This window comes from Microcebus murinus, chromosome 24 (genome assembly GCF_040939455.1).
Source record: "Microcebus murinus isolate Inina chromosome 24, M.murinus_Inina_mat1.0, whole genome shotgun sequence".
NCBI classification, from domain to species: domain Eukaryota; kingdom Metazoa; phylum Chordata; class Mammalia; order Primates; family Cheirogaleidae; genus Microcebus; species Microcebus murinus.
Genome location: NC_134127.1, coordinates 882,813 through 906,435, shown reverse-complemented (window position 1 = coordinate 906,435; position 23,623 = coordinate 882,813). Strand labels below are relative to the sequence as shown.

Sequence of the window (23,623 nt, the reverse complement as noted above, 5' to 3'; positions counted from 1 at the left end):
ATTTATGCAATTATTCCTTGGAAAACAAACCATTCACTAAGTTTGTTAAATTATAAAAATTCAGATCAAAGGCTACTCAAGTAAAACGTTATTTTAACTTATATACATGGTTCTTTTGCCTTTAAAAAAAATTATTAGTGTAAGGAGTGAAGACATTCCCCTTTTCTTCTGACCATGTGTCAGGTTTCTAATCTTAACAGCTTTTGGACAGGTTACAGAAGAGAAAATCTAAAGTCAACTGGGATTAAGTGGCTGCCAAAGTATACTGCTATTTTGGACATTTAAAAGCCCCCAGTTTTCTCAGATGTACATGTAAAAAGATAAACTGGAGTAAACATCTTCAAGATCCTTCTTGTTCAAGGGTTTTAAGGATCTAAAAACAGAAGGTAAAGGGTCTCTCAAAACATACCTTGAGTATTCTTGAGGATACGGGGAGGAGTACCAGGTGTGAATTTCATACTTCCCAAATTCAATGATGGAAGGACAACGGACTTGTGGGTCAGGGGGACCAGTCACTCCAACTTTCTGTGCAGTCAAGAAATACATTGAAAAGTTAGCTAAATTAGATACACTGAGATAACAAGGGACTCTGAATCTAAATGTCACCTTGAGTCCCAGGATTCCATAGGAGAACAACAACAACAAAAAAGCCAGGAACAAGCTAAAAAGTTTACTTGAAATAAGCTATCTTATTCTTTAAATAGAGGACCCAAATAAAGAATAAAAATGCTATTAAATCTTAGAACCAAATGCAGTTGGTATCATCGCACTTTCTATATATAATAATGCTGACAACATTTTCCTCAACTAAACTCACTCAATTACTTAGTTATTAAATAGAAACTGCTGGCACTTAGTGATATAATATTTTCAAAAGTATGTGTTGGGGGGAACACTGCAAAGTCATACATATGTCACCTCAGCTGACAACAAAGGAAATGACCTACTGAACATGTAAACACATGTAGAAAAGGATAATTTTATGGTTTAGGAGAGTAGATGTTCAAGAACAGTATAAAAAGAATAGGACAAAACAAATATCAAGAGAGTCTTCATTTCACATTATACCTAAAATTCCCTTTATTAGTTCTGCACAGATTTGACCTAAGGATACTTTGTTTTACACAGACTATCCTTTTTTTTTCTACCTTCTGTTTATAATGAAAACAATCTCTATGCCTTTTATCCCTGCAATAATCTGAACAACTATACTGAAAAAAAGAATAAATTTTTTTTTATATATATTTTATTTTATTTTATTTTTTTTAAGACTAGTCAAGTGCAGTAGTGAGGAGGGGGGAAAGTAGTAGAACAAGGAGTTCAATCTGTAACTGACTGTGAACAATCACGTGAGATAACTCACTACCTTCGGACCAGCCAAGAATAAATTTTTAAGCTTTTATGACTTGCTTGACTTCCATATCAGCAATTCAAACATAAGCCATTGCTAAAGACAACAAAGACTGGGTTTTAAAACCTTAAATTCAAGGGCAATTTGTTTTGCTTTGTACCCAATCTAGCAAGATTCATATATACATATGTGTGAGTGTGTGTCTCTGTGTGTTGTCACCGATGCTCCATGAATATTAACTGACAAAACTAGAATTTCCTAATCAAATACAAGTATTAATAACTCGTTATGAAAAGAAAGAACCACCAAAGTTATCCTTCAATTTTATGCTTTAAAGACCACTAAGAGATTATTACAAGTCCCCTGTTGGAGCCTACAGATACACACACATCTTATAACAAAACTAAAATGATCAGAGATTTTTATTCACTGGTTTTATATAAGTTAATCTGTAAGAAAGAAGTCTCTTCACTACAACTCATTTCAAAACTCTTCCTGGTCTTTCCACCGTTCTCTTTTATAAAAGGCTGAGGGATTTATCTCAGGTGTCACACTGGAATACAGCCAAGTGAAACCTCAAGCTCTTCCTTAGATGCCTCAAAACAAAGAACAAACATCTATTAATTAGATAAATTGTGTTGTAATACCAAGTGCTGGGGCTCCTCCAAATAAAAAAAAAAAGTGAAGAAATACATAAAGCAGGGTTAAAATAAGATTTTTTTTCATTTCTCAAAACCAAAACAGAACTTTGTAAAAAGATTTTTAAAAAGCTGTTCTTTAAACTACATGCCAGAACCAAGTATTCTAGCTCATAAAGTATATCTTTTCATCTATTGTCACAGCTCAAAATAACAATAGCAGTATAGAAAAATTTCAGAATAATCAAACACCACAAATCAAATCTAACTTTCCGTGGCAAGAACCAAATAGGAAGCCCAAAAGCTGAAGACATGTACCTGCTGTGGCACTCCCTGTTGTTTGAGAGGTTTCCCATCAGCTGCCCACCGCTCTTCCAGGCGGATGCCTGATGTGAAAGTAGATACCCAGTTCCAGTACAATTGTTTGCACATCACCGCAACTAAGAGAGCCTGTACAGAACTGGGCTCGCGGCAGGTCCCCCTCTGCCCACACCACCCGACCTTCGCAGGCTCCTGCACATGCGCTCATCTAGTGCCCGCCACCACTCCCAACTCCCTGGAGCAGGCCTCCAGAGCGACGGTGCTCCTGCGTATGAGGTTTAGAAGTTAAGAAGATGCTTGTGCTACACAGGGAGAAAGCAACAGCTGCATCCACACCACTCACTAACCCAGTCCTGGCCAAAATCAAATGTTAATACCTCAATCACAAGGTCACATTTTCTAGGTCATTTTACTTTAACATTTTTGCCCAAATTCCTTTTTCATTAAACATGTGACTTTCCAAATCAGCAGGTATCTAATATAATAAAGGGCATAAAACTATATTTTTTAAACATTTAACTCAAGTCCTACAACTTCATACTCCCATTTTTATTTGAATATATCCAATTCTTTAAAAGATGACATATATTCCAGGTCACAATTGATCTTTTAATCAAGATAACTAAGAGGGACCACTAAACATACTAGTAACTGGGCAAAACCAAAAGAAAATTCTATAAATATGCCTACTAGAAATAAAACTCTTAGCTTACATTAAAGGACTTATCCAACTATAATTTCTAATATAAAAAATGCCACTCCTGACTCAACTCTGGATTTGGTAGAAAAGCCAAAATTATGTAAACAATTTACCAATTTATGTAACTACAGCCCTGCTTCTTTTCCCTATGCGGGCATTAGATAGCTACCTTCCACCTTCCCTTACCCTTCCCTATCAGGGAATGACATTCTGAGGTAACAGGAGAGGGTGGACGGCCCCTCTATAATCAGTATGAGACTGTGAAATGTGGGGAGAAGAGTTGTCTTTCTGGTTATTTGAACATTTTCTCACAGGAACACTAGAGTGAGCGATTCCATTCGTTTGGGATTAAAGTCACATGATGAAAGAGCTATGCAAGAATGAGTCTACATGCTCCAAAAGGGAGAGAGCATGGACTGAAGGAATAAAGACAGTCAGGTTTGTGGAGCAACAATGGTGCCACACCCTGAGCTTTGCACTCTTGTCTCATTTAATCCCCACAATCCATTCCTTAAAGTAGAAAACAGTAGACCCACTTTACAGATGGAAAAAACAAGACTGAGAGAGGTGAAGAGGCAAAAACACCAGTGTAGGAATAATAAGAGTGAAGCATAAAAACAGAAAAGAACAAAATGGGTAGAGGTCAGATAAGAAGTATAAGTAGCCCTCAATTAATTTCTCCTTAAATTCCAAAAGTTTGCACATTTTTAAAAACTGGAATATAGTTTTCCAAAGAAATGATTCTACAAGTCCACAAACTCTTATCCCAAACCCGTGGATTGGAGTAGAATGTGCTTTGAATTCTGAATCTTTCTGCTTTTAGAGAAGTATGATAGTACATACATGTGTATTAAATCAACAGCCCCAGCAGAATCTGGAGCAGTGCTCCATAATCAGGCACACTAATGTTTCTTTAGCAAAACATATGAATATGCACACCAAATGGGATAAGTAAAGCATTATTAACAGTCTCAAGTTAGTTCAGATCATGCTTTGGCAACAACTCAGTTGAGGTAAAGTGAAATCTTCCCGCAAAATGAGTTATAAAAAAATCTTTTTCATTCCACAAAGAAAATATACAGATGGCCCATAAGCACATGAAAAGAAGTTCAACATCATTAATCACTGTGGAAATGCAAATCAAACCACAATGAGATACTAGTTCATGCACATTAAGATGGTTATTATTTCAAAAAACAAAACAAAACACCAAAAAATATCAAGTGTTCGTGAGGACATGGAGAAATTGTAACCCTTGTCCTACTGCTGGTGGGAATGTAAAATGGTACAGGTGCTATGGAAAACAGTATTGTGGTTCTTCAAAAAATTAAACAGAATTACCACATGATCTAGCAAGTCCACTTCTAGGTATACATCCCAAAGAACTGAAAGCAGGTACCAGAACAGATACTCGTACACCAACACTCACAGCAGCATTATTCACAACAGCCAAAAGGTGGAAACAATCCAAGTGTCCCTTGATGACTAAATGGATAAACAAAATGTGGTATATATTTTCAGCCTTAAGAAAGTCCATTTTGACACATGCTATAATATGGATGAACCTAGAGGCATTATGCTAAGTAAAATAAGCCAGACATAAAAGGACAAATACTGTATAATTCCACTTATACGAGATCCTAGAATACTCAAATTAATAAAGACAGGAAATAAAATGGTGGTTGCTAGGTGGCTAGGTAGATGGACAGTTACTGTTTAACAAGCACAGAGTTTCAGTTTTGCAAGATGAAAAAGGTCTGGAGACAGGAGGTGGTGATGGTTGCACAACAATACGAATATATTCAATACCAGTGAACTGGGTACTTAAAAATGGTTAAAATGGTAAATGTTATGTTACATATATCTACCACAATAATTTATTTTTAAGTTTTCAGGACTCTAGATTTCAGAATTGTGGACAGAGAACTATGGCCTGTATGGAAAGTGATGCCAGCCAAGCCACAAAACCTCACAAGATAAACTACTTCCGCCCGCTCTCTCCTCCTAAACCCTCTGTTCTATAAGTATTTCCTTTTCCATCTCATTGCTGGTACTTTTACCACTAAATATTGATAATACAGAATTCTGTCCTCAGCCCTCTTATCTTTTCTCTCCAGAGGACTTATAATCTGGTGATCCCACCAGCTGTTCACTCTGCCCACGCCTTCCTTTCTCTCAGTGAGGCTTACACTCTGAGGTCTTTCAGTGTAACTCCATCCTTGCATGTATCTTTGATTTCTGTCCTTCTCTCCTGACTCAACAACAAAATCCCAAACCTCATTAAATTCAATTCTCAACATAATCCAAGTCATCACTCTCACATTTGAACATGGTTGGAGAAAAACACAGAATCACGCCAACTAGACTCTATTTATACTTCATAACCATGAACGGGCCCTATTCTAGGCACCTTCCCATTCTTCTAAAAGATAATTTCCTACTTTCTCCTGTCTCCTCCAGCCTCCAATACTTCTTACTCCATCTTCACTTTCAGCCAATGTTTTGTTTCCTACTCAACTAAAAAACAAAAAGCAATCAAAAGAGAACTTTCACAGCTTTTCTCAACCACATTGGTATATGTCTAGCCTTTGTGCCGTACACCCTCCTTTCCCTGCTACTGCGGTAAACTGTCTGTGTCCCTAAGGCCAGGGTCTCCACCTCTGTGTTGATGACATCCTCTCCTACTTACTCAAAGACATCATTCCAACAGTTTTCCCCTCTTTTTTGTATCATCAAGTTTCCCTCTACTAGGTCATTCCCATCAGCATATAAATTATTCCTTCCATAAAAAGTATACTTTTTTTTGGAGACAGAGTCTCCTTCTGTCACCCAGGTAGAGTGCAGTGACATCATCATAGCTCACTGTAAACTCAAATTCCTGGGCTCAAGCGATCTTCCTGGCTCAGCCTCCCTAGTAGCTGGGACTACAGGGATGTGCCACCACACCCGCCTAATTTTTCTATGTTTAGTCAAGACATGGTCTTGCTCTTGCTCAGGATGGTCTCAAACTCCTGAGCTCAAGAGATCCGCCTGCCTTGGCCTCCCAGAGTGCTAGGATTTACAGGCGTGAGCCACTGCGCTCAGCCAAAAAAAAGTATACCTTTTTTTTGCCCTCACATCTCTATCCAACTATTATCTATTTCTCTGTTCCCATTCATTGTAAAATACCTCAAAATAGTGGCCAGACAGTACTACTATAATCACAATTCTCTTCCTCTATTTCTTTCTTTTTTTGGGGGGGGGGGCAGGGTCTTGCTCTGTTGCCCGGGCTAGAGTGCCATGGCGTCAGCCTAGGTCACAGCAACCTCAAACTCCTGGGCTCAAGCGATCCTCCTGCCTCAGCCTCCCGAGTAGCTGGGACTATAGCCATGAACCATCAGGCCTAGCTAATTTTTTTTTTCTATTTTTAGTTGCCCAGCTAACTTTTTTCTATTTTTAGTGGAGATGGAAGTCTCACTCTTGCTCAGGCTGATGATCCTCCGTCTACGACTCCCAGAGTGCTAGGATTACAGGTGTGAGACACTACACTTGGACCCTCTATTCTTTCTTGATCCCACTCCAAATATGTTTTCACCCTCCCTTGACCCCATCACAAACACTGTTTCTCAAGATCACCTCCATGTTGCTAAATCAGATTATTAATTTTCAGCCTTCATTTGACCTTCCTTCGTGAAACATATTCTTCACTTGGCTTCTAAGGAACCACAATCTCCATGGTTTTTTCTCCTACATTGGCCATTCCTTCTCAGTTTCTCCACTCTCTAAACATTGGATTACCCCAGGACTCCTCAAAGTTCTCTTCTCCTTTGGTGATCACATCTAGTCTCATTCTTTTAAATATTCCCTACTTGCTGATGAGTACTAAATTTAAGTCTTTAGCCTAGACCTGTTCTTTGAACTCTAGAGATATGTATCCCACTGTCTACTTGCTATCCCCTCTCTTGAATTGTCTTCTAAGCATCTCAAGTTTAACTCATCCAAAATCAAACTCCTGATCTTCTTTTCCCTAAACATCCTCTTCCTATATACTACCTCATTTCAGTAAATGGCAACTACATCCTCCAGCTGTGTTCTGGCATCATCTTTGACCCCTTGCTTTCACAACCATCCAATCCATCAGCACATCCTAAGGGTCTACCTTCAGACATGGTCAGAATTCCATTTCTGCCATGACCACTATCATCCAAACCACCGTGCCTCTTACTTAGATAATTTTAAGTTTCCTCGAGTTCTCCCTGCTTCTATACTGTCCCCTCAATCTAAACAGGAGCCAAAGCAATCCTGTTAAAACCTAAGTTGATCACATACCTCTTCTGCTCAAAACCCTCCAAGGGCTCCTATTTCAGTTAGAGTAAAAGTCAGCCCTAACAATGGCCCAGACAACCCTAGGAAATCTGGCTTCCCATTACGTTTCTGACCTTGTTAACTACTGCTTCCCCTCACTCAGCTCTAACCATGCTGGCCTCCTCATGTTTCCTTGATCATGCCAAGCACAAATCCGGATTCTGGGCCTCTGCATTTCCTGCTTCTCTGCCTGGAATGCTCTTTATCTGATACCTACATCGCTCATATCAGCTCCTTCAGGATTTTGTTAAATGTCAGGGAAAGAGAGCCCCCAACCCACCAATTCAACTGCATACATCCATCCTCTCTCTTTGAATTCTCTCTTCCACTTTTTTTCTATGACACTACCACATGGCATACCATCTACTTCACTCCATTCCACCGTAAGCTCAACTGTAAGCATCCAAGAGGAAGGATTCCTTAACAAATCTGGTTTTTTCACTGCTCTATCTCAGGTGCTTAGAACATGATAACCAGAACTCAGTAATATTACTAGATGAATGTTATCTATGAGAACAACTATAGTTATTACCTATGTGGTTTCAACTATCATCTGTGTGCTGGTAATATAGCAAATCTACCCAAAGCCCTCCTGTATATCTGTATCTACAACAGTCTGCCAAAGTTCTCCAATTTAGATTTCACACAATCCCACAGCTTATATAAGCATGGTCTCTCTCTCCATCCAAATAAGCTCCTATTCTTACATTCCTACATTTAGTGTCACCACCTCAAAACAGAACACTCAAAACAGAAAACAAGAAAACCTACTTGGTTCTACTGTCTCCTTCAGTCCCAACGCAACACTAGATGTTTTCCATTCCTATCTTAAATCTTTCTCAGAAAGACTATCTCTGAGATTATCTCTGCCTACTACCTGTCTCCCCTGCCTTCATTTAGGCCCCAGTCACATCTCATTCTGACTGCTGTAATCTTCTGGCTGGTAGATAAATGTCCTTGTTCAGGTTTTCTTCAAACCATTGCTCACAAAATCACCATAGTTGGGTTTCTGAAGTGCAAATAGATGTCACCCAATTTTAAAAAATTCTTTAGTTCTTCAAGAGCTATTTACCTACAAGATAAAGTATAAACTCTGACATGAAACACAGGCTCTTCATGATCTAGCACCTTACCAACCTCATCTCTCATTTGAATTCCAGCCAAACAAACTACACATAGCTCCAAGAGTTCAATAAGCTTTCTCACACCAAACCTGTTCTATTGGAAATGACTTCTTTGTTTTACCCAATAGTAAACTCTTACTCATCCCTTCAACACCTTGGTCAAATGTCATCTCCTCTAGGAAGACTTCCCTAACATCCCTAGTCAGATGCCTTCCTATTCATTCTTATAGCATCTTCTGCATATCTCTATGGTAACATTATACCATAAATTAGCAGTTAAGAGTTAAGGCCGTGGAGTCAGATTATCTAAGTTAAATACAGACTCTGGTATTTAACAACTGTATAACTCTAAGTAAAATAATCCTTCTAAAGTTTCAATGTCTTCATCTGCAAAATGGGGGCAAGTAATTAAAAATAGGGCTGAATGAAGTGCAACAAATTGGTATATAATGCTGAATACAGTACTTGGCACGTAGGAAAAAGGTACCTATTACTAACCACGTAATTTTTTTTTTTTTTTTTTTGAGACAGAGTCTCGCTTTGTTGTCCAGGCTAGAGTGAGTGCCGTGGCGTCAGCCTAGCTCACAGCAACCTCAAACTCCTGGGCTCGAGTGATCCTTCTGCCTCAGCCTCCCGAGTAGCTGGGACTACAGGCATGCGCCACTATGCCCAGCTAATTTTATATATATATATCAGTTGGCCAATTAATTTCTTTCTATTTATAGTAGAGACGGGGTCTCGCTCTTGCTCAGGCTGGTTTTGAACTCCTGACCTTGAGCAATCCGCCCGCCTCGGCCTCCCAAGAGCTAGGATTACAGGCGTGAGCCACAGCGCCCGGCCGTAACCACGTAATTTTAATTATTTGTTTATACAGAGGATACGGTCCAAGATGCCCAGTGAATGCCAGAAACTACAGATAGTATCAAATCTTATATAGGTTGAGTATCCTCAATCTGAAACTTTTGAACATCAATATGACGCTCAAAAAAGATGTTTATTGTAGCACTGATTTCGGATTTGAGATGCTCAAACAGTAAATATATAATGCAAATATCCTAGGATCCGAAAAAAATGTGAGACACTTCTTGGTCCCAAGCATTCCAGACAAGGAGTACTTGAACTGTATTTACTAAGGGTTTCCTATACATACACACTTATAATAAAGTTTAATTTATAAATTAGGCACAGTAAGAAATTAATAATAATAAAATAGAACAATTATAACAATATACTATAATAAAAGTCATGTTGGAGGAGGAGGTAGGTAAAAAAAAATAAAAAAAAAATAAAAGTCATGTAAAGGTGGTCTCTGTCTCTCAAAATATTTTACTGTACTGTACTCATCCTTCTTCTGGTGATGATGAGAAGATGGTAACATTCAGACCATGGGTAACCAAACCCATAGAAAATGAAACCTCAGATAAGAGGGGTACTACTATAAATACAGAACAGTGTGATTATTGGCCCATCAGGTCAACAAATATTTGAGGACCTACTATGTCTAAGTCACAATGTGGAAAAGACATAGAAAACATAATACTTGCCCAAAAAGGCGTTATAATACAGGCAGTCCTTGCTTTTTATGGTACATGTTAATGGAAACACATGCACATCAGAATTGTGTCCTCATTTCTGAGGGAACAGATTTGATCTTAGTTCTGATATACATGAGTTTCAGTTAACATGGCACCGTGCAAACTGAGGACCAACTATAGTGAGATAAAATAAAGTGGAACACTTGTTGAGCAATGGCAAGAGATAAATTGAATTACCAGTATAGAGCTAGATTTTGGAGGGTTTTGATAGTTAGCATGAGGATATTAGTTTTGGCATGCCGGGATTTCAACATGACATTTTCTGTTGTTGAAGTGATTTCTCCTTGATACTGGTGAAATTATTAATAGGAATGGGGGATGGGGGCTATTTATTGTATTAACAGTGGTCCCCAACCTTTCTGGCACCAGGGACCAATTTCATGGAAGACAATTTTTTCACCGGGTGCTGTGAGAGAGGAAGGCGGAGCTCAGGCAGTGATGTGAGCCCCGGGGAATGGCTGTAAAAACAGATGCAGCTTCTTTCACTTGCCGGCCAATGCTCATCCCCTGCTATGTGGCCCAGTTCCTAAGTTTCATGGAAGGCAATTTTCCATAGATGGGTGTGGGGGAAGGAGAGCAGAGCTCAGGTGGTGATGCGCAGCCTGGTTCCTAACAGGCCACGGACCAGGGGTTGGGGACCGCAGTGCTAAGGCATTTACCCATTAATTATTCACATAAGTCACATGTTAAAGGCTGCTTAGATGTACTTTGAGTTCGTTCATTTGACAATTTAGCCCAAATTTACAGTACTTATTAAGATAGTAGTTAAGAGTCTAGATACTAGAAATAACCAGCACAGTTCAAATCCTATTAATATCTCTGCCATGGAACCTTGGTTGAGCTATTAATACTTAATAGATTTGTTGAGGGATTAAATGAGTTGACACTTGCAAAGTGCTTAAAGTACTATATCATTAATGTAGTAAGCACTGTATAAATGTGAGCTTCTGCTTGGCATCTTAGTGGCAGGTTCTAGGAATACACAGGTAAACAGAAAATGGTCTTTGCCTCCAGTTGGAGATATTTACAGTAGTCTTATCTGAGGTTTTGCTTTCCATCGTTTCAGTTGCCCGTGGTTAGCCTCGGTGCAAATTTTACCATCTTACATCATCACAAGAAGGGGGTACATACAGTGTAATAAGATATTCTGAGACAGACAGAGACCACATTCACATAATTTTTATTAAGGTATATTATTATAATTATTCTATCTTATTAGTTATTGTTGTTAATCTCTTATTATGCCTAATTTATAAATTAAACTGTATCACAGGTATATATGGATAAGAAGAAACATAGTGTAGTATATATAGGGTTCAGTATTATCTATGATTTCAGACGTCCACTGGGGATCTCAGAATGTATCCCCAGTGAATAAAGGAGGAAGATGGTAAAGCAGTCATTTCTGCCTTAAAGCTGATACTCTAACTGGTAAGCCCTAATCCTCTCAGTTTACCTAAATGTGACCAATCTTTAGCCCTGCTTCTTTTGTGACCACTTTGTGATCACACAAATTCTTGCCACAGCATACCATGAACATCTGTGACCACATGGAAGAGTCTGTATCATCGAACATAGCCATGAAGGATGCTTACTGCGTGCTCTGCACCACAGTTTGCTGTTTATCTTCCTAGGCACCTTTACCTGTTTGTACCTAGTACATGCCTAATGATTTTGCTGCCTCCGTAACATTTTTACAGGGTAATGCTGGATGTTACTATGATTAAGGGCACAGAATTTGAAGTCACATAGGCCTAAGTTTTAATTCCAGTTCTGCTATTACTAGTTATATAACTTAGGGGAAGTCACTCAACTAAAAGTATCAATTTCCTCATATGTAAAGAGAGGATAAGAATCCCTACCTCATAGAGTTAATAAAGTTATCATTACCAGTATAGAGCTGGATTTTGGAGGGTTTTGCAAGTTAGCTGTAAACCTAGTTTACTCTATTTTAATAAAAGTAAACCTAGTTTACTCTATTTTAATAACTAACTCTTTATGCAAGGCAGCAAAATATTTTAATAGCACACACAGATTTCAAAAATGCTCTGTAACTTTTTTAGAACCACACAAAACCAAAGGAATCCTTCAAAATCAGAAAGCATTAAAATTAGCATAAAAATATAATGTTTTCCTTGGTGAAATTTTAAGTAAAAATCATCCTATATATTTCAAGAAGGCTATTTATGTTTCAATGGAATGAGTTGAATACAAATGCTTCTTTCTGCTGATAGATCTTTTAGGAAAAATCATTTCCTTCAAGCTTATACAATCATAGTTGAAATAAAATTCTAGAACAAAAATCTATACTATTAATTTTTTCATGCTTCCAGTTTTCAGAGGCAGCTCTTCTTTATGGAAGTGCACATTGTATAGCCAATGATAGAACACAGTACTAGGTGAACTATATCCCTACTTCACCTACTGCCTGCAATAGTGTTAAAAAAATAATAAAAATCAATGACTGACCTTTTTTGAAAAAAATCCTGGTAAACATTTCAATAATTCTTGACTTAATGTTCTACACAAAGTTTAACTACTCAAGATAATCACTATGAGCAAATGCTGGATTTGCTTTTTTGAGTTAAGCTTGCTTCTAGACTGTAAGGTCTGAGGGAATAGAAACCAAGTCTCCCTGATAGCCCCTACACTAGCAGTTAGGAACACTATAGTCACTCAATAAATGATGTGCTGCTGGGTGGATGGATTCCAACATTAACTCTTTTATCATCTGTCTTTTGTTGGTGCTGGGCAACCCAGAGGCACAGTAAATGCAGGCTCCAGGCAGGTGCGCTGAGTGTGTCTAAGGAAGAGGTGGCTGAGGCTGGCGCAGAGTGCTAAGGGCAAGAGTGAAACTAGAGCAGCCAAACAGGAGGCGACACAAGATCACATGGAGCCTTGGAGGGGAGAATAAAGGCTCTGAGTTTTTAAAAATTCCAAGCAAGACTGAAAGACAGATTTTCTGTGCAAAGGAGTGACATGATGCAACTTAAATTTGAAAATAATTACTCTGGCCCCTGGGTAGAGACTGGGGAGGGGAGCAGAAGCAGAAGTAAGGAGAGTAGTCAGGATTCTATCACAATAGCCCAAGCCAAAGATGCCTATAGCTTAGAAGCAGGTAAGAACTAGACATATTCTACAGGCAGAACTATTAGGATTTGCTGCTGAACTGATTGTGGAATATGACAGAGAGAGAAAATAAGGATAACACCTATTCGGGCCTTCTAAGGAAGTATAACGATAGAACTAGCATTTACTCCCATTCTCCTCTAAAAGGAGCCAGGGATCTATGGCTAGAACAAGAGCCTGGAATATCTGGCTGTGTCCAGAAGTAAATAAAATGATGGAGACATGCAGAAAGGACACAGGAGCCAGCTTAAAGAAGCTCCCTCCTGCCCAAATTTGAGTCAATTTAAGCATCCAAATAAATACTAATAGCAACTGATTATAACCCATAAAATAAGAATCTATGAGTCTAAACAATCAAAAAAATAAGTGTGAAGAAGAAATAGTTCTTTCTTAGAGTATCAATCAATAAATATAAAAGAAATAGTAAAATTAGAAAATCATGTTTGGTGACCAAAAAAGTAAATATTTCAGAATCTTCTCTAAATGCTACACCTAGTAGGTAAAAGTTTGATGAGAAACAGGGTATTTGCATATTTATCTCAAAGTATGTCCTCACAAGATACTTAATTATAGGTAGAAAATAATCATTTACACAGAGAAGAAACAAGGCAGAGCATCACCTTAACCAAGTAATCAAAGTTAGCATCACCTGTAATGAAACAAATAGATACTGCATGCCTTCTGGTATGATGTACTGAGGAGGACATATCACCTCTGTGGTACTTTCTAATCAGGATGAAAAATAAAACAAGCTCAAGTGATGGACATTCTATGGAATAAAAACTGTCATGGTCATGAAAGATAAAGACTAAGGAACCGTTCTTTTTTTTTTTTTTTTTCTTAAGACAGGGTCTTCCTCTGTTGCCCAGGCTAGAATGCAGAGGTGGGATCATGGCTCACTACAAGCTCCAAACTCCTGGGCTCAAGTAATCTTCCTGCCTCAACCTCCCAAGCAGCTTGGACTACAGGTACATGCCACCATGACAACTAAATTTTAATATATTTTTTTTTGGTAGAGACAGGGTCTCACTCTTGCTCAGACTCATCTTGAACTCCTGGCCTTAAGCAATCTTCCCTCCTTGGCCTCCCAAAGTAACTGGATTACAAGTGTGAGCCACCATGCCCAGCCTAAGGAACTGTTCCAGGTTAGGAGGAAACTACAGAGACATGACAACTAAATTAGACAATAGCACTTTATGTGTTAAAGTCCTGATCTGATGATTAGATCATGGTCATGTACGAGAACATCTTTGTTTTAGGAAATACACATAAATAATTAGGAGTAAAGGGATATTAGCATTATGTCTGCAACTTACTTAGGAAAAACACCAGTTCTTCCAGTCAGGAAGAACATAACTATGCCCCCCTTAGAGTTCTCAATGAACTTCATATAGATTTCTACTACAGTATCTATAATACTTTATTTATTAGTAGGAAAGAAAACAGGCCTTGGGAGATTAAGCAACTTGCCTAAAATAGAAGGTAGTAACTGACACACCAAGATTTGAACCCAGGTCTATCTGACTGAAAGCCAATATTTTATTAAATCATAATATGGTGGAAAGCTGAGTAAATTCTTGCTGAGTACTTATAAATATATTTTTTATTGCAAACTAGTTCAACCTCTGTGGAAAGCAATATGGAGATACCTTAAAGTGATACAAGTGAATCTACCATTTGATCCAGCAATCCCATTGCTGGGCATCTACCCAAATGATCCAGTGACACTCTACAAAAAAGACACCTGCACTCGAATGTTTATAGCAGCACAATTCATAATTGCAAGGCTGTGGAAACGGCCCAAGTGCCCATCAATCCAAGAATGGATTAATAAAATGTGGTATATGTATACCATGGAGTACTATTCAGCTCTAAGAAACAATGGTGATATAGCACATCTTATATTTTCCTGGTTAGAGCTGGAACCCATACTACTAAGTGAAGTATCCCAAGAATGGAAAAACAAGCACCAGATATATTCTCCAGCAAACTGGTATTAACTGAGTAGCACCTAAGCGGACACATAGGTGCTACAGTAATAGGGTATTGGGCAGGTGGGAGGGGGGAGGGGGGCGGGTATATACATACATAATGAGTGAGATGTGCACCATCTGGGGGATGGTCATGATGGAGACTCAGACTTTTGGGGGGAGGGGGGGAAATGGGCATTTATTGAAACCTTAAAATCTGTACCCCCATAATATGCCAAAATAAAAAAATATATATATATAAAAAATATATATATATATATTTTATTTTCAAAACTGTCTTAAACAGACATAAACAATCTATTCACCAATGTGTCTCTTAATCCAAAGAGTTTTACCTACACAACTAGAATCTCCAATATTAACCTTATAAATTCTTTCTTTCAAGATAAGAGATTGAGAACTCAACTTGGCTTACATGATAAACTGGTTGGTTGCAAAGAGCCTTTATGATCTAGACCCTACAGACTTTTCTAACCTCATGGCTTGCCATTCTCTACACCCTGTGTTCTTTATCCTAAGTCATTTTAATTCCCACAATTGAGCATACTTTCTCATCCAAGTCTGTTCCATCTTCACTCTATTTCTCTGGATGATACAGGACCCTACCCCATCAGCCTGATAAACTTCTACATGTCCTTTAAGACTCCTCAATGAATCCTCCTGTGACGTCCCAGGCAGAGGTAGATGCCTGCTTCCCTACTCTTCCAAAACACAATGTATTTTATAATTGAACTTTTCAAATTAATATTATTTATTTACACATCTCTCCTAAACTACATTTAAGGGAAAGAATTCTGTCATTCATGTTGGCATCTGGCACTTATGCAGATTCTATACATTTATATTTTGTCTATACATTTATATCTTGCCATGTGTCACAAAGGATCAAAGCAGAAGTATTTAACAAGTATGCCTTCAATTAATGAATGGGTGCTTCATCACTCTTGAGAAGCTTGGTTTTTTGGTCAAATACCAAACTCTTCTTCATAAAATAAGACAGAAAATAAATACTCCAAGCTCGTTTAATACTGGTAATCAATGCAATGTGCTTATCTGCAAAACCAAAACAGTTATCTTGGGTTTGAAAATATTATAACCAGCAAAACTATATACACACTAACCACAAATATTCTAGATTAGATAGACAAGTTGCTGCTTTACCTACAATGTCATCCTGTTTCTCATCCAGAAATAAGTTGCTTAATTGCCCAACCCGAATATCCAACTTTACCTGCAGTGCTTGTTCTTGGATATCACGAAATAATTCCATATCTTTTTCAGTCATGATTTCCTGGCTCCCAAAGAGCCGCTCCTCACTTTCTTGTTTGCCATCCCAGCCATCCTGATTGTCTGCATATAAAGAAAAGGCTCACTCACATGTTATCTGTACTATCCTCAGTTTAATACATGGACTAGAAAAAATTTCAGAAGTCTTTATTTCCATTTAAAGACCTTAATATTATTTATAAACAGAGAAGAGGATAGCACTAAATTGACTCCTACATGGATACTATTCAATAAAGAATATTTATATAACTGCCTTATAGTAAAAATCCTGAACTGTCTTAAAGTTTCCTAAAAATATCGCATAACTAAATGTAAACTTCATTAAAAGAAATATTTTAATAGACACAAAGGCAGAATAGGAGAAGGGTATAAAGGGTATAAATTTATTTTGAAATAGTATGACACTTTTAGTATGAGTTTAAACACATCAAGGTTTAAAAAGATAATCTTTGAAGTAGCTACCTTATGTTAGGAAGTACTAACTCCCATCACATTCTGGGTGCCCTTTTATTTATTTTTATTTTCTTGAGACAAGGTCTCCCCTCTGTTGCCCAAGCTGGAATGCAGTGGTGCAATCATAGCTCACTGCAGCCTCAAACTCCTAGGCTCAAGTGATCTTCCTACCTCATGCTCCCAAGCAGCTGGACTACAGGTGTGTGCCAACACACCCGGCTAATTTTTTCCATCTTTTGTAAAGACAGGGGTCTCATTATCTTGCCCAGGCTGGTCTTGAACTCCTGAGCTCGAGCAATCCTCCTGCCTCCATCTCCCAAAGTGCTAGGATTACAAGCGTGAGCCACCACACCGACCTGGGTGCCCTTTTAAAGCACAAACTCCACAAACCTGAGAATTACAACAGATGAGGATCACAGATCCTCTGGTTAAGTATGAGAAATTAATGATAATTATCCACTAAATGATGGATCTTCCTCAACTCAGAAAAAAAAACTAGTGAAGGGAATATTTGAAAATTATGCAGATCATTATTCTTTGTATTTGAGGACGACAATGCTGTGGCCTCATTTCCTCTTTGTATGAGTACAGATAAAAAGACCAGTAGGCGACAGTTCTTTTCAAATCAACTGCACATACAGGCTGTTACACATTTAATACAAGAAGAAAAAGGACAAGGGCTCACTGGTAACAACATTGTCAAACTGAAAAAAAAAGTACAATCTAAAGGTAGTAAGTGACTTTAACGCCCCCTAGTGCACGACACAGATGGATGCAGGCACAGATCTAATACAGCGCTAGACAGCCCTGCATCAGAAGATGCAAAATTGTTCCTTAAACTTTACAGAAGATGACAGAGCTTAGAGGCCAATGCCTAAAGCTCCATATTGGTTCTCTTCTCCATATACTTTATACATTTGCTCTATTTCTATTTCTAAAACTTTCTAGTAGACTCTTCTAATAAACCATCTCCACTGCAAATGGTTAATTCAAAAATGTCTTTCATTAGGGTTTGCTTTAAGATTCTTTCCAAGTCCAATCTAAATGGATTGTGTATTTTCTTAGAATGTTTCTTAGATAAACACTCTCAGACTGGAGTTTAAGGTCTACATGGCTGATGAAGACATGAAAAGTCTTAAATGCTTAAAGAGTAATTAGCTGGTTGCCCCTGCTAAAAAGTCAATCAATAGAGCATAAAAAGGGAATCTGACAATGAGGAGGACTTTCTCTCCTGTAACAGACCATTTGAAAACTAGGGAACTCAGGGTGATACATAAACAAATAGTCTGGGGCTGTGGTTCTCTTTTTTAAGTATAATCCATGAAAACTTAAAACTATATCTGCCAAGATTTGAAATAGAAAAATCAACGACCTTATCACATTTGCATATATTTTGGTCTTTATGTTTAATTTAGAACAATAGCATTTTACTCACCTCTACTCTTTTCAATTTCTTTCTGGGAATAAAACAAGCATCATGATACTCATCACATGATTTACTTAGAAATTTATGAAATGTAAAATTATCCTGATTCAAGGTTATATCTCAAATTTCTATAGGTATATTCTTTGTAGTTCTACCAAAAATGCAACTTCCTTTTGCCCAAGAGCTCCTACTGATCCATTCTGCAATTTCATCTAAATTCCTGACACAGTTATTATGTTAGTATCACCTAAATGTGTATTTTTAATATGTTCTTATATTTCATAATCAATTTTTATAATAAAATATATCTATTCTAGATAATCAGTGTTATTCCAAAATAACTTACGGAATAACTTATGGAATACTTTCTGTTTCCAAGTTTGTTTCAAATTTTTACCTGTGGGCCAATCTGAAGTGCTTGATTTTCTGTTGCCCTTTTTCCTGATTCTGTATTGCTCAGAGTAGTCCACCACTTCCCCTCGAGGTTTCCGCCCATCAGGGGAAGGGGTGAAGAATTTGGTAAGGCCATCAATGAGCCCTTTGGTTTTCTTGTTGAATTTCAAGGGGACACTGCTATCTCTGCAGAAGTCCAAGCCATCTATTCGCTCTAAATATCCTTCTTCTGATGACGATGATGCCGACTGGCTGGAGAGAGTGATTTTACGTTTGCGACCCCTTCCAGGGCCAGTTCGAACTTTGCTGAAGGGACCTTTTGATCTGAAGAATTAAACAGGGAAAAAAGGTAACTATTAAAAAGAAATCTTTATAAGGTTATGTTAATATGTAACATATAATTAGTAAACAGCCTATAGATTTACAAAAAAAAAACTATATTGTTAAGAATGTTCTGTAAACTATAAACAGTACTATATGAATGAGAAGTAATATTGTTATTAGATATATATATTTCCGGGAAGCCTAGTTATTTACAGTGAACCAGGGGTCAGAAGACAAGCTCAAGTCATAATTCTACCACTTACTAGCTGTACCTCTTGAACAAATCACATTTTCTCTAAACATCAGCCTTTTCATCTGTAAAATGAGAGCTGCACCAGAGAACAACTAAGGCCCTTCGAGGTATAAGTTATAATACTGTGATCTCTGTACCAACTCAGAGTTATACTTTAACCTCTAAACACAAGGATGGGTTAATCTCTGAAAGCCAGGAATCAAAAGATCCTTTTATAGGAAAATTACAGCTTGATTTAATATTGAAAATATAGACTACAATATACTAGCTCTGCATATTTCAGGCTGCTAATGGCTCTTTCATTTCAGTTATATAACCTACAAGATAGTCTTAAGTATAAAAAAGGTGGGTGAGAAGAGGTTGAAAAGCCTGAATATATTTTACCTATTATCAAAGGTGAATTACTATAATGATATTGAAAAAAAGACAGAATTAGCTACTGAATCTTGCCCTACCTCCTGCAGACAAAGCCCAGTTTCCTAGTCCATAATTTCTGATTTCTGCAAATTATTTTACGTTAAGAGAACACAAAAATGGGACTTAGCTATCATCTCAAGAGGAAGAACCAACCCAGTGGTTTGTATACCTAACAGACATAAACATCTCAGAACCTCTGAAATGCTATGGTAACAGAAAATTTTTTTCCTGTTTTTAATATAAAAGAAGCGATATAATGGTTAGGAGTCAGACTTTGGTGCCAGACTACATAGATTTTAACCGTATTTTAAAACTTACTACATAACCTCGTGAAATTTAATCTCTCTATGCCTTAGTTTCCTTCCTCCTTTGAAAAACAGAAGTAACAATAGTACCTACACTTCATTGGATTGTTGGGAGAATTAAACAATTTAATGCATGTAAAGCACTTAGAACAGTTCCTGGCACTTTATTAAGGGTGCAATAAGTGTTAGCCCTTATTATTATTAAGAAAGTGCCAGTTACAACAATGGAAAATATTTTTTTTCATAAAGAAAACAAATGAACCCTACTCTATAGAGAAGACCCTATCCTTTTCTCCCCTCACCTTGCCACAAGTACAACTTACACCGTGTTTTGTTTCTTTAACCTGTTTTTTGGACGTCCTATTGGATTAGCATAGCGCCGTTTTATCTGTGCTGCCTTCTTTTGTAGAAGTTTTCGTCCTTTTTTCCTAGGTCGACATATTTGACATATCCACATGCCTATAAAAAAATAAAATTCCACATAAAAGTATGATAGACATAAATACACCGAAAGATTTTGGATAGGCTAAGTCAGGATCTTAACCTCTTTCAGATAAAGAACTGTCATTTGAAAACCTGATAAAAAACCTTCCTCCTCATAAACATGAAAACACACACACACAAAATTTTACAGATAATTGGAAGGGATTCACATGCACCTTGAAGCCCGTGCATGGATGAAGTCCACTGATGCCCAGTTAGAAACCCCTGAGCTACACCCAGCACCCAGATATGGCTGTGTAATTACCACCTTCAAAAAAAAAAAAAAGCCAGGTTTCCACAGAAACCAGGTGAGGGAAACCAGGTGAGGGAAGAGAAAACAAAGGATGACCTGAAACATCTTGTAGCGGCAGAAAATAAAGACGTGCTCAAAAAATGATTAGAGGCATGTCAAAAGGACACAGGTCTTGAAGGAGCTCCCAATAGCCAAACCTAGCACAATTTGGGCAAAAAAAAAAAACAATCACAGCAATAGATTATAAATTATAGAATGTTCATAATGATATAGGTAATTCAATGATTAAATAGGAGAAACAAACAGCTCTTCCTCATAGCAGAATTCCAATTAATAAATGTACAAAGAATAATGAAAGTATACAAACTATGCAAAAACATTTAATAATTGGTGCAGGCAAGAATCATTAACAGATGGTAAAGTTACTGGTCAAGGGGGAAAAAGAGTAACTTTAAGGTGGCTGTCAGGTTTCTTAACTGTAATCAAGAGATCAAAGTTAACATTACTAGTAATAAGATACAACACTATTATATACCTGTTATGATGCCCTGAGAAGGGCACAATAGCACTTCTGTGGTATTCTTGCCAAAATTCATAATGTCAATCTAATTATGAGAAAGCCAACAAACAAACCCAATTCAAAGAGCTTTCTACAAAATATTAACGGGCACTCTTCTAAAGTGAAAAGACAAAGAAAGACAAAGGTTGAGGAATTATAACAGACTGGAGGAGACTAAGGAAATATGACAACTAAATGTAATGTGAGATCTCGGACTGGATCCTGGACCAGAAATTCAAGTAAGGTCTATAGTTAGTTAATCATATCATATCAACATGAATTTCCTGGTAATGGCACAATGGTTTTTGTAAGATGACACCATTAGGGAAGCAGGGTGAAAAGACATAATGAGAGTTCTCTGCACTATTTTTGCCATTTTTCTATAAGTCTGAAATAATCGCAAAATAAAATGTTTCCTGCTATAAGCTGCTATAAAATCTCTTTTGTAGAAGTTAAATACACAGGAAAGCAATCCTAAGAAAATCTTTCTTATCTTGAAGGATTCTCAGAAGGCCTCTTGTCCAGACTTGAAATAAATGGAAAAAATAGGGAAAGGTGGTTATTTATTCTTCTACTACATATAAATTTAAGACTTTTCAAAAGGTAATAATCAATAAATGGCATAACAGTAATTCTAGTAAAATCCTAAAGTGGATAACTTGGCTACAACCTATGGCTGAATCCTTTTCCATCAACAGGAAAACTTTCTCCAAACAGACATTATCAAATATCCAATAGGCATTTTACTTAAAAAACCTATAATCACAAAATCAGAGTTGAAATGGAATTTATGATAGGACAAAACAGGAGTGACTAACTCAACTTTTTAAAAAAGAAACTATCAGTATGCAATAAGATGGGTATTCCATGGAAATCTAACCAAAAGGCAATTATAACTCAACTAAATACCTTTCAATGCACAAGAGTCAAAAGAACAGAATAAAATTAAGCTGTACCCTTATGATTGGATACTTATTTGTTCAAAACTTATATTATAAAATTTTGTTAAAGTTCTGAATAAACATATTTCTACAGTTCTAGGTCCCTCAAAAGTGCTAAGCAGTGATATAATCAATGTGACCTAATACAATTTCATTTCCCCCTTTAAAGAAAGCGATATTTCGAGATATTACATAAGGCAAGCATTTTATCCTATAGCTAGAGATGGGCAAATATTTATAAATGAACCACCTCACCCTTCATGGATGCCTAAATTTTGAAAACAGAGGAAAATAATAAGTCCATACCATATAAGAATGTTAGGATGCCTAAAAAGAAAGACTACCCCCACCTTTTAAGGTGACAGCTCTCTTCCTACTTATACAACCCCAAAAAAGAAAGATCAATTATTCTTTCATTTTAAAGTAAATAAAATATATTTTCACTAACATATTGCTATATATTCCCAGTTTGATTTCAGAAAGTATTTCTCACCTTTTGGCATCCGGGTAAGTGGTGGATCACAACATTCCATGTGAAAACCCCGGTCACACGAATCACAAAAGAGCATGTTATCCTTAAAAAAAAGCAGAAATATGTCAGGATTATAACCTCATAAAACTTAGGAACTTTCAAATCTCAAAAAAGATATGAGTTACCATAAATCTAAGTTTCTTTCATTTGTATTAACTATGTATACGGATAGTACAACTTAGCAAAAACTTGTGCTTCATCCAATCTTTCATAAAGAACTACAATTGCACTACTTTCAAGTAAATCCAATAACCAGAAATAAGCTAAGCTTGGTATGTTTTCAAAAAAGAAAGGGACAATTTGTAATACCAAATGACCATTCTAAATGAATGCCTCCATATTGCTCAAAGAAATTTCAGGAGTATTTCCTTAATGTAGCATAGTATCTCTGCAGATATATCATTAAGGTACTTTAAATTATCTAGAGATAATCAAAGTCTAAATAAGCAAGTACTCTAAGCTAATTACATATAATTTGAAGAAGCTACTATTATAAATTCTCTTGGACCAAGTGACTGAAAAATAACCAGTCATGCTTAGATAGAAATGCCACCTGTACGTTCTTCTTCTAAATGAAAGACTCACGCTGGAAGGCAAAGATACTCACTGCATTTTTGCCTTGATCTCGACAGGAGCTGCACGTTTTACACTCAATGCACTGCCACCGTAAGGCCTTCACTCTAACCGTTAGTTCGGGGGAAAACTTTAAACAGGATGGATGACCTAATAAGACGGGAAAAATTCATGAATGAAACATTTTGTTACCATAGTGAAGAAACAAAGTAGGAAAAGGCAATTATCCTA

At 37.2% G+C, this 23,623-nt stretch overlaps 1 protein-coding gene across 3 annotated transcripts in view; it reads right to left on the bottom strand.

Annotated features, from left to right (window-relative positions):
- The window catches only part of KAT6A (lysine acetyltransferase 6A), a 122,898-nt gene that overhangs the window by 26,287 nt on the left and 72,988 nt on the right, over window positions 1-23,623 (bottom strand). For 2 of the 3 annotated variants that reach the window (XM_012777407.3, XM_012777406.3), the window contains 6 exons: window positions 23,427-23,542; window positions 22,781-22,862; window positions 20,375-20,510; window positions 18,757-19,076; window positions 16,425-16,543; window positions 410-525 (listed from right to left, as the gene is read on the bottom strand). In XM_012777407.3, the coding sequence (XP_012632861.2) occupies window positions 410-525; window positions 16,425-16,543; window positions 18,757-19,076; window positions 20,375-20,510; window positions 22,781-22,862; window positions 23,427-23,542 (889 nt within the window). The remainder of the gene's footprint in view (window positions 1-409; window positions 526-16,424; window positions 16,544-18,756; window positions 19,077-20,374; window positions 20,511-22,780; window positions 22,863-23,426; window positions 23,543-23,623) is intronic. The other variant, XM_012777409.2, reaches the window with a different exon arrangement.